This window comes from Jaculus jaculus, chromosome 1, assembly GCF_020740685.1.
Source record: "Jaculus jaculus isolate mJacJac1 chromosome 1, mJacJac1.mat.Y.cur, whole genome shotgun sequence".
In the NCBI taxonomy this organism is placed as follows: domain Eukaryota; kingdom Metazoa; phylum Chordata; class Mammalia; order Rodentia; family Dipodidae; genus Jaculus; species Jaculus jaculus.
In genome coordinates, this window is record NC_059102.1 from 130946775 (window position 1) to 130959293 (window position 12519).

The 12519-nt window shown below is 40.9% G+C and overlaps 1 protein-coding gene across 1 annotated transcript; it reads right to left on the reverse strand.

Annotated features, from left to right (window-relative positions):
* Positions 1–2595: 2595 nt before the first annotated feature.
* Positions 2596–3526, reverse strand: LOC101610446 (olfactory receptor 1L6-like). Its single transcript, XM_004662778.2, is given in 2 exon segments — positions 2596–3366; positions 3368–3526. Coding segments are annotated over 2 exon segments (930 nt in total).
* Between the last annotated feature and the right edge of the window lie 8993 nt (positions 3527–12519).

Genomic DNA, 12519 nt, shown 5'->3' on the forward strand with positions numbered 1-12519 from the left:
CAATCTACCCAGTCCTGCTCTTTTTTTTTTTTTAATGAATGGAATCATTCATCTTTCTTCAGTCAACATGCTGTTTTTGATACTCATGTTGATTCTTGTAGCTATAGGTCATTTTTTTCATAACTTTAAAGTAAAGGTTCACACGATCCTTTCCACTACCATTAATAGGACATTTATTCATGTTTCTAATTTAGGAAAGAGTACATTGCATATATCATCTATTATGTGGTACAATTTATAGTTTCTGGGGTGGCGCAATGTAATAAAAACATATTAATAGTTAATGGCAAATAAATGTTCATGCCAAATGGAATAAATAATTACATATAAATCTGTCAGATTTGCCCCTAAAATAAGTTTGCTGTACGAAATTTTCAGTGAGTTTTGGATTTCAATATCGCAACTAAGGGATTGTGGATTTATATTCCACAATTTATTTTTTAAGTATATATTTTTAACACTTATCTTTATGTATTCATTTATTTGGCAGAGAAAAAGGGAGGGAGAGTGAGAAAATGGGTACACCAGGGCCTCCAGCTACTGCAAATGAACTCCAGACTTGTGCATCTGGCTTACGTGGGTCCTGGGGAATTGAACCTGGGTCCTTTGGCTTTGTAGGCAAATGCCTTAATCACTAAGTCATTCCTCCAGCCCCTATTCCACAATTTCTTAAAGATTGTATCATAATTTGTCCATTCTATTGATGAACACTTGTGTTTATTGCCATATGTTTTCCATTTCTAAAATAATATTGCCTCAAGTGGAAAGTTCCTCCTAATCTCATGAAAATACCCAAATGTCAGTTGAATGAATATGTCCTGGCCTCTCCCCTTGTGTATTTCTTTAAAAAACTTGTATATGACTTAGCGAAACATTTTGAGAGCACCATCTTCTAACAAGAACATATCTATGATGATGATGATGATGATGATGATGATGATAATAATAATAATAATAATAATAATAATAATAATTGTATTATTCTTTTGCTGTACTACTGCCATTCCAGTGATAGCCTGAGATTTATTATTTTTAGTATAAATGCCCAGGAAACAGGTATTATGTTCACTGTTATTCTTTTATTATGTCAAGTTAGATTATTTCTGTAGGTGACAGAATAAAATCACACTAAATGAAGCCAGAACATAGTTTTTCTTTCTCCTTTTAACTTACACCATGAATATATAGCACAGTCTCTTGTTAAAGTTGTTTTCTGTAGTATCTATTAAGGAGTGGAACTGTTCACTGGGTCATTGGTCATTGGTTGCATTACTTCAGGTCTTCTGAGAAGTAGATGTCAAAATGTGATTAGAGTATGCACTGGACAGTGTTCTCTAGAAGGGAAAAAATAAAAGAGAGAGAGAGAGAGAGAGAGACCATGGAGGCTGAGACTTCTCATAACCTGTTGTCTGCAAGTTGGAAACCCAGATAAGCCAGTAGCGTACTGCCCTATGAACTAAGAGAGCCAGCACTCTAAGACCCAGCCTGAGTCCGAAAGGATTTCAGAACAAAGAACGCCAATGACGAAGGGTAGAAGAGGATAGATGCCTCAGCTCAAGGAAAGTGAAGGAAGCCGGGTGTGGGGGCTCAAACCTTTAATCCCAGTACTTGGGAGGCTAAAATAAAAGGATCCTTGTGAGTTTAAGGGCAGTCAGGGCTACACAGTGATTTGTAGGTCAGCCTGCTCTAGAGAGAGGTATTAGTGAAGAACAGAGTGAAGGGCTGTGGAGGAGTGTCAGTGTATAAAGCACTTGCTGCGTGCAATTGCAAATACCTGAGTTCAGGTTCCCCGAATCCATGTACAAGCTGAATACTGTAGTGGGTGTGCATATTCCCAGAACACTTATGGCAAGAAGGGAGGTGGAGACAGGAGAATCTGCCAAAAGCCTGCAGTCCAGCTAGCTTTGTGAATGGAGTGGTGAACAATGACAGACCCCTCCTCAGACAAGGTGGGCAGCAAGGATCATCCCCCAAAGTTGTCCTCTGACCTTCACACACATGCACTGTTATGCAGGCCCACATACATATGCACATACCATACATACATACATACATACCCGTACACACAAAAAAGCAAAGAGAACGATGTAACCTTTCTTTGACTTTTTGTGCTGTGGGCCTTGAATCGATTAGCTGATACTCACTCACATGGATGGGTGTGATTTTCTTTACAGATTCAATGAAAATCTTTTCTACAAATACTCTTAGAAACACCTGTTTTCAAGGTTTATGTGAACATCCCTTAGCATAACCCAATTGACACATTAAAAACAAATCACCACCACGTGAAAAAGATTTATTGATTTCAGATTCATTTTGAGATCTGCTGAAGAAAATAGGGAGGGAAGGAAGATTTGGATAAGAAGAGCATCTTGGAGGGTGACAAAGTGCTGAGAAATGTTTGGAAAATGAAGGACCCCAGACTTTGTAGTCTTTCATAAAATTCCTATGTGTTTCTGGAACAAGGCTGTCCTGCTACCCCTGCAGGACTCCGTCATGGCTTGGGCTAGGCTGTGTAAGTGTGGCCGTGGCACAAACATGGAGGTTCATGGTTGAATGGCAAGTGAGCTCCTAGAGTAGTCCAATATGCATATCCTACTCTGTTTTTCTAATTAGCTTCCTCAAGGCCCACTTCATGTCCTTGTTCCTGAGGCTGTAGATGAAAGGGTTCAGCATGGGGGTAACTACCGTATAGATGACGGTGACCACACGATCCTTTGTCACTGAGTAGGTGGATGAGGGGCGAATATACACAGATATTATGGTCCCGTAGAATAGTGCCACAACCATGAGGTGGGATCCACAGGTGGAGAAGACCTTGTACCTGCCTCCCCCTGAAGGAGCCCTCAGAACAGCACGGGTGATGTAGACATAAGAGACAACAATAAAGATAAAGGGGCTCATGATCACAAAGGAGCCTTCTGTGAAGGCCAAAAGCTCATTGACAGAGGTGTCAGAACAGGAGAGTGTCAACAGTGGCTGGACATCACAAAAGAAGTGGTGGATAACATTGGGTCCACAGAAGGAGAGGCGGCCCATGAGAACTGTGTGGGCTAGTGAGTGGAGGTGGGACACCACCCAGGATGCCGTCACCATCAGGTGACAGCGCCTGGGGCTCATGGTTGTGGTATAACGCAGTGGGTTGCAGATGGCCACATATCGGTCAATGGCCATAGCTGCCAGGAGGAAACTGTCTGTGATTCCAAAGGCCACAAAGAAATACATTTGGGCAAGGCACTGGGCAAACAGGATAGTCTTTCTTTGAGCCAACAAGTTTACTAACATTTGTGGCACAATGACTGTGGTAAAGCAGATATCCACCAAGGACAGGTTGGAGAGGAAGAAGTACATGGGGGTATGGAGGTGGGGCATCTCCCCAGATGGCTGCAATGATGACCAAGTTGCCAATCACATTGACCAGGTACATGACAAGGAAGCTGGCAAAAAGCCATGCCTGTTGTTTGGGGTCATTGGTCAATCCCAGAAGGAGGAATTCAGTCATATGGCTTTGGTTTCCCCTCAGCATGGGCATCCTACAAACAAACAAAAAAATAATAAAAAGATCGTTAGGTGTGTGTCTTGGCTTGGGGTCTTTGATGCAGGAGGGATACGCTGTGTTGGTAGGGGAGGGACATACATGTTGGTTGCTATGTTGTTTACGATATGACTTCACTGGCATTTGTGTGCTTTGCCTCATCTCCAGTTTTGCATATAATTTTGTGAACTTGAAGAAGCCCTTCACCTTTTGCTTCTTGTCTTAAATAAAAAACTTACAATGGCTACATTTTTAGATTATTTTGAAGATAAATGGGAAAGGTGTGCAGAAAATAGTCATTTTTTTTTTTCAATTTCCAAATGTGTGGCTATGATGCATCTTTCTTCTCTGCTTGGTCTCTGGTATTCCTTCTCTGCGTAGCATCAGTCTCTATCTAGTGCTTCAGGCAAAGATTTCTCTCTTCCTCTGTAGGGAAAAATGGGGTGCTTTAAGTTCTCCCTAAAGAAATCAAATAAACATTGCAGGGACTGTGTTCCTCAATAAAACCCCTTTCAAAATATGCCTTGCAATTTATTTGGAGGTTCACATGTGGGCAGCAAGGTCAGACTAGGAGTGACTTGGAAATCTGACATGCAATCCAGATGTATAACTAGCCAGAGTAGATGGGAAGGTGAAGAACTGCTCCTCACACGAGTCCACCTTCTTAACATTGGACTTTGTGTCTCACCCAGGTAGTTGGTATTAAGGAATACAGAGAAACAAAAACTGAGTGAATGTCTTTATGAGCAAGCACAGTACAAGAGGTGGCAGAATGGGAAGTGGAAATGTGAAAAGATATTGCATTTTATAATGATATACTCTGAGAGGTTTGCACAGGAAATTTGAGATTCAGGAGCTGATTCATATCTTCAAATGACAAAAGCAAGGGGAAACAGGTCAAGCCTCCAGGCAGGCAGAGAATGAGGAGACAGTCATTTGTTTGGCAAGGTAGAGACTCAGGAGAAAAGGAATAAGATGAAAGCTGTCAGGGCCTCATGTTAAAACAAGCCAGCAATGCACTGGGTTGCTTGTTAGTTTATTGTCTAAGGGCAGGATTTGCTTTAAAAAAAAATAAGGCAGAAAAGAGTTCCTACAAGTGTGGTCAGGTAATCCCAGATAAAAGGGCAGAATTAAGGACGCAGATTCTGAATCAGAGAAAGTTCATGTCCTGTGCTCTGTGCCTTCATCACCTTTCTTGGAAGATTTAAAATGTATTTTTAATTATTTATTTGAGAGAGAGAAATAGAGAAAGATTATGGGTGTGTCAAGGCCATCTGTCACTACAAACTCTAACTGTATGTGCCACTTTGTGCATTTGGCTTTACATGGTCCTGGGGAACTGAACCTGGACTGTCACACTTTGCAAGCAAGTACCTTTAATTGCTGATTTTTTTAAAAAAAATTGATAGTATCATCTCTCCAGTCCACTTGAAAGTTTTTTAAAGTGGTTATTTTTGCTTCTTTGTATGTATGTATGCATTATGTGCATGCGTGTGTGTGTGTGTGTGTGTGTGTGTGTGTGCGCGCGATGTGGTGCATGCATTGGTATGTGCCCATGTGATGTTCCATTCCCTTGCCTGTGGTGGCCAGAGCAGAGCATAGGGTTACCTTCCTTACTCTTCTGCCCATTCTTGTTCAAGCCTGTATTTTACTATCTCTGTGCTTGCTGCTTTTTTTTTTTTTTCCTTTTGTTGTTGTTGTTTTAATAAGCCTTGGCTATTCCAAGGTCTCTCCATATGGGACTAGAGTTACAGATGTGTGTGGCCACACCCAGCTGTTTATGTGGGTCCTGGGTATCATACTATGTGCTCTCCTCAGGCCCTCCTGGCATGCACAGGAAGTGCTCTTCACTGCTTTTCCATCTCTCCAGCTTCTTGGAAGTTTTGACAAGGAGACAAAAGCAAACCTGAAGACTTCTGGTCAAGATGGCACCAGCCTAACCTTGCCTCACCTCACGGGGAAGAAAAGATAGACGCAGAACCTGAGGAGAGAATCAGCCCATCACACCCCACCAGAGCACCAGCTGAAGCCATAGAGTTAGTGGGGTAATGAGCAAGAGATGCTTTCCTGGTGAACCTGGTATCAGCACAAGGGTGAAGGAGACAGACACAGAGAACACTCAAGTCCTACCACATCTGATATCTGGAGACACAGAGACTCCTAATACCTCCTGTCACTGAAAAACCCAACATGGCTCAGGGAAATTCATGGAAGAGGGGGCAGAAAGATTGTTGGAGCCAAAGTTGGGTCATTATGCATAGAGACATTGCCTCTACTCCATAACTGATGGCCACCCCCACAATGCAACGCCCACAATCCACAGGGTGGTGGTGGGGGGGAATGACAGGGAGAAGGCTAACGATGGTACAATCATGGCTGTATACACACTATATACATAACTAATAAAAAAAGCAAACCTCAGTACTACTCCTGTGTTTTGGGTCCTCACTGCCCTTTAATTAAACTCATCACTCTATTTAAAACAGGCCAAGATGTTTCTCTTTTTTTTTTAAAAAATTTTTATTTATTTATTTGAGAGTGACAGACACAGAGAGAAAGACAGATAGAGGGAGAGAGAGAGAATGGGCGTGCCAGGGCTTCCAGCCTGTGCAAATGAACTCCAGACGCATGCGCCCCCTTGTGCATCTGGCTAACGTGGGACCTGGGGAACCGAGCCTCGAACCGGGGTCCTTAGCTTCACAGGCAAGTGCTTAACCGCTAAGCCATCTCTCCAGCCCCTGTTTCTCTTTTATAACTTTAATGAGAATATGAATTGCAACATTTTCTTAAGCATTTCCTTTCTTTCTGAGATCTTGGTGGTTGGTTCAAATGGATCCTTCTAGGAAAGGGATCTCTGAGATATGGACATCTGGAGGTAGGGCATGATGAAAGCTGTGAAAATCCAGAGCCCAAGTTTGTTTTGCTCACTGGTTCTGGCATAACCTGATACATAGAAATTGCATATGATAAATGCTGAATAGCAGATTGGAGCAGATGTATCACCCTTAATAAACCTTTAAAGACTATGGGGTCTTTTACAAGTAACTGGAAGTCCAGTCTCCTAGAATCAGGAAAGCCATCATGATTCCAATCAGAAGATCTGGTTTCTCATTATGGTCCAGATGGTTATTGACACTTGGAAGGACATCTCCATGTCTCTCTTTCTCTCTTTTTAATCTTAAAAACTGGGAAATGAGAGTATTATCTTTAGAATCTTATTGTGAAGTTAGTGAGATGACCTTTGGAAAATGATGAGATCTATTATTATATGCAAAAGTTGGGCTGAAGGGATGGATTAGCAGTTAAGGTGTTTGCCTGCAAAGCCAAACCACCCAGGTTTGATTCCCCAGGACCCATGTTAGCCAGATACACAAGGGGGCTCATGCATCTGGAGTCCATTTGCAGTGGCTGGAGGCCCTGGCGCACCCATCTCTCTCTCTCCCTCCTTCTTTCTCTATCAAATAAATAAATAAATAAATAAAAATACATGCAAATGTTACTTAAACAATAAAGATATTGGCTTACCCAAACTTATTTGTGTGTTGGTATAAAATTAGCAGATGAAATCTCAAGGAAGCGAGACAGAGATGCATGGAACATATGTGTTTGGAAGGAAGAGATTAAAATAGTCAGTGGGAAGAGCTTGGGTGCCAAACTAAAGGGGTCAAAAGGGAAACATGGCATAGACCTAGACTATATTGGACATTCTTGGAAAAGAAGGAAAAAGACAAAAATTTCCTAAGCATTTTCTTCTCTTTAGAACAGTTCTTATCAGGATGTGTATTAGTTTTCCATGGCTGCTACAACTGATTGCCATAAGCTTCTGACATAAAACAGCAGATTCACTATCTTGCATGGTACAGGTCAGAAGTTCTGACACAGGTTTCATGGGACTAGAAATCCAGTGCTGACCTAGCTTCTTTCTTGAAGCTTTATGGAAGGATACAGTTCTTTGTCTATTTTAGCTTCTAGAGACTGTCCACTTTCCTTGGCTGGTGACCTTCATTCTTCATCGCTAAAAACCAAAAATACTGGGGGAATTCTTATGTTACCACCAGTGTTTTTCTTTTCTTTTACCTCACTCTTCTTCACTTAAGGACATTATGATTACTCTAGGTCCATCTGCATTATTCAGATTATCTCATTTAAGGAAAGTTTATTGTGCCCTTAAGTTTCCCTACAACCTTAATTCCCCATTGGCAGGCAGCATAAACATATTCATTAGGCCCAGAAAATTAGAATTTGAACATCTTTGGGGGGCTATTGTTGTGGCTACTATAGAATGATAAAAATAATCAGGATTTTGAACTCTGGACAGCCATTTCCATGAACTGGCAATGGATGACATTCTCATGTAGTTTAACAGAACCATTTCAGTCTTACTACAGTTATCACTTCTTTTAATAATTTTTTGCCTTGTTTACAAGGGTGTGGAGACTGGTTTGCCATCAGTTTACTAAGGTACAGTGAAATGTTCTAGGTTATAAAGTAGACTGTGCCAAGCTAAGACAGTGAGGAATGAGACAGAGAAGCAAGAAAACACAAAGTTAGGTCAAGGAATATGGCACAAATGAAAAAGATTTGTGTCTCTGTGCAAGGGTATGCATGAGGAGATAGGGTGGTGGGCCGAGTAGCATTCAAAGATGGATAAAGTGACTTGAAGACTAAAATTTTATATCTAGACAAGTGCAATACTAGTGCACAGCCATTGTGGGAAACCAACTGCTCTTGATTTGGCTAACTGATCTGCTCAGTGGAATGGAGCCCATAGCTGGAGCTGGGAAACAAGTCAGAATCATACCCCAAAATGAGCCTGCTCTCCATTATCAAGCTCCCACCAATCATGGGCTACAAGAGGGTCTACACCTATTACATTCTCTCTAAAAACATAATAGTTCTAACTTTACTCTCTGCTTGAGAATCTGCTTCTCTTTTCCAGGTAGATGCAGATGCTAAGGAGAGAACTACCCCATCATTCCTCAAAAGGACCCCAGTTGAAAACTAAGAATAATTGGTGAAGCAAGCAAGAGTGCTGTTTTCTTGGTGGAACCTGGTACCAGCACAAGGGCAAAGGAGATAGACACAGAGAACAACTCAACTCCTACCAAATAAGATATCCAGAGACACAGAGGCTCCCAAGACCTCTTCACTGAAACAGACCTAAAATGAACCCAACATGGCTCAGGGAAATTTGTGGAAGAGGGGGTGGAAAGAATGTCAGAACCACAACGTTGGGTCATGATACACAGAGACATTTCCTCCTACCCATAACTGATGGCTAACCTCACAATGCATGACCCATATTCTACAACAAGGAGGGTCCATGTGGAGGGGAAGGGCAGAGAGGAGGTTAACAATGGTGACAACTGGACTGTATTCACTGAGTACAAAACTAATTAAAAAATAAAAAAAATATGTATGTTTGAGTCAACAGTCTGCATAAGGGCAGAAAGAATAAGATCCCAAGAACAAGAAGACAAGTCATTCTAAAATGATGTATGACTGTATAAAACAGAAGACTTCCCTGTTAACCAGGGTAGGGTCTAAGATAACAGAGGTGTATCTTTAAGAACTGAGTCAAATTAATGAATAAAGAAGGATGTACAAAAAATTTTTATATCTAGGCTTGTAACTTAGATCTGAGCCTGATACAGAAGGAATCAGGCATATAAACCTGAGAAGACTCCCTACACAAAGGTACAAGTTGAAATATTTTTAGAGGAAGGTTGAGAAAACATGTAAGGGAATGATATAAAATATGTATAGAATGTCAACATGGGAAAACACCTTAATAAAATTTATTTTGCTTAAAAAAAGCAATAAAAAAAATGCACTCAAGAAAGAAAAGTGAGACTGGAGAGGTAGCTTCCTGGATGAAGTGCCAGGGTGATAACCTGAGTTTGGGTCCCCAGAATCCACATAAAATAAGATGCTGAAGTACAAGTGTCTGAAACCCTGTGTCTATGGATAGATGGGAGACAGAGACTGGAGAATCTGCTGGAAGCCCATGGGCCAGCTAGCCTACTGAATAGAGAGGTGAATGAGAGACCCTTCCTCCAACAGGGTAGAAGGTGAGGACAGACATTCAAGGTTGTCCTCTGACCACCACATGCATGCCATGGCATGCACCTTCCTGTACTCATGCACATATGCACCCACCTGCCCCCTTAAAGAAAGAAAAGTGAAGGGTGAATGTGGTCATGGCATATGCCTGTAATCCAACAACTCAGGTAATAAAGGCAGGAAAAAAAGTTCAAGGCCAACTTAGGCAACTTAGTGAGACTATATGAAAATAATTTTTTAAAGGGCCAGGAATGTCATTCAGGGGTATAGCACTTGCCTATCATACATGAGACCTTGAGTTCAATTCCTTAGTAAACAAAAAAAAACTTTTCAAAAGTACAAAGAAACAAACCACTAGGAAAAAGGAGGAAAATAAAGAAAAGAGAAACTATTTGTTGCAATTCACAATTAATATGGAAAATCACATGTTTTCAATGTTACTCATTCACATATATATCCATATCTGTATATATCTATATAGACATCCAATAAAATAAGACGTGATTTACTCCTAGAGTAGAAACTTTAAAGCTTAAGGAATTAATTTACCTAAAAAGAACAGACCTACTATGAGGTTGGAATGAGGTCATAAAATCTGGATTTATCCTTAGCAGGCTTGATTTTGAGGACAACCAGGAGGAGGGCTAAGGTCATAGAAACTAGATTCTGTCTATCAGCATCACTGTAGCTACAACTGTCCCATCTTGGGTAAAGGTCATACCCACTAGAAGCAGATGCTTCCTATGGGATGTTGAACCTGTGACACTGGAGCCATGCCCAAAGTTTAGGAAGTGTAGACAAAGGAGCTGGCTTAAAGTCCCAACTATGCTGAGCCTCAGATTCCATACTTGTCAAAAGAAGGCATTATATAAAATGATTTCTGTTATAATAGGACTTGAGGACAATGGTAGGATTAAAGGTAAGAGCTACTTACTCAGACAAGTGCTGATGACCTCCCAGGGAAGTCATTTGAAGGTCCAGACATTTTCCTCTCAGTGCCATTGGCCCTGGTGATTAGAAGAGGAAGGTGGGGTGGGTTATGGAGATAAGGCAGAACTTTCATCAGGCTAGGAAAGAAAGGGTTCCTCAAGCTTGGTGTTGGGGATTACAGAATTCAGTATACCCTTAGAGTCAAGTGTGTGATTGTCATGTCACCATTTCCCTCTGTTTCTTATGGTAGTAATCTTCAGCTGTGGCTCTAGATATGAGGGAGCACATGGGCTTTCCCCCATACCTGTTACCTCCAGTGGCCTCTTCAGGTTTCGTCAATGGTGAGAAAGGAAAGGGGACTGGGAAGAAGATGATTGCCCTCACGTGACCTCACTCCAAGGAGACAGGCAGCCTTTCCATCAACAAGCCCCAGGGATCTCATTAAGAAGGAGACTTGGGAGAAGAGTAGAGACGGTGGAACCTCAGGATTCACATGCTTCTTCAGTCTTAGATAATTAGTGGTTCGTTTGTCATTGTGATGTTGAGAAATTGGGGTAGGTAGTGAAGGCTTAGGCCTGGGGCTGTTGGTAGAAGATGTGTGGTGTCATGGAAAGGATCCTGGGAATGAAGATCCACGGTCTTTAGTTAGCCAATGAGGAGCTGTAACTCGGGTCAAGCGCATAACCCCTCTCAATTTGAAGGTTCCTTGTCCATAACATTGGTTTTGTAATGCCAGTAATCTGGAGAATTAAATAAAACTCAAGGACAAGAATGATGGTAAACTAAGTGCTCAAGAGATACTTTATATGCAACTACTGGAGTGCAGTATCCTTGATGATTATAGATGGAGGAATTGAGGCTCATTCTTATTAAATAATAACTTGATTACAGTCATATAGCTGGGAAAATACGGAGCTATGTCTAAATCGAGAGATATGTTGCTCCTAAACTCGACACACATTCTTTTTTTCCTTCTTCTCCTTCTTCTTCTTCTTCTTTTTTTTTTTTTTGGCAGACTATATCAGGAATGTCTTTAATAACTCCATGACATTTTTTTCCTTGAAAGTACTGGCTCATCCTGAGATGTTGCCTACTCCCATTCCCCTATTCTGATGATGATGACTGACCATGAGGTTTATGCACTGGTCTCATGGCTTCAGGGGGGTGACATCATGTCTTCTTTTCATTCATGGATGCATCCTTCAGCGTTGAAATAGGGTCTAAAAACCATTTATTAAATAGTTAAGTTGGACACATAATTTCTCTTTAAAGAAATTAAAAATGAATACTCAATGGGAAGAAATTCATGCTATTACTACCAAAATAATAATTATATTTATTAATATTTTAAGATAAAGGACAATATTATATTCTGACATAATCAAAATGAGAGAACTCTATAGATTACTCCTACCATATCTGATATAATGCAGACATTGTATCAGTCAAATTTTCAAAAGGAAAAAGAATCTACATACTTTGAAAGAACTTTTTGACTTTGATTATGCTGTTCCTTTGATTAAAAATTTTCAAGACTGAGGACCGAGTTCGATCCCCCAGCAACCATTTGGAAAGCCTATTGTGACTGTGCATGTCTGTAATCCCTAGCGCCAATGGGGTCAGAGAAAAGAGGATTGCTGGGGCTCTTTGGTTAGCCAGTCAAACTGAAAAAAAAATGAGTAGCTCAAGGTTCAGTGAGAGTCTCTATCTCAGGAAACTAAGAAGAAAAAATGGAAGAGTGCTGGAAGATATCTGATATTTTTCTCTGGCCTCCTCATGTTGTGCACAGGGTGTGCACAAATGTGCACAGGCGCATACATACATACAATCAAACTTTCAGTAAATACTATTTTATTTTTATTTTATTTTTCGAGTTAGGGTTTCACTCTATCTCAGGCTATCCTGGAATTCACTATGTAGTCTCAGGGTGGCCCTCAAACTCTCAAAGATCCTCCTATCTCTGCCTTGCAAGTGCTGGGATTAAAGCTGTG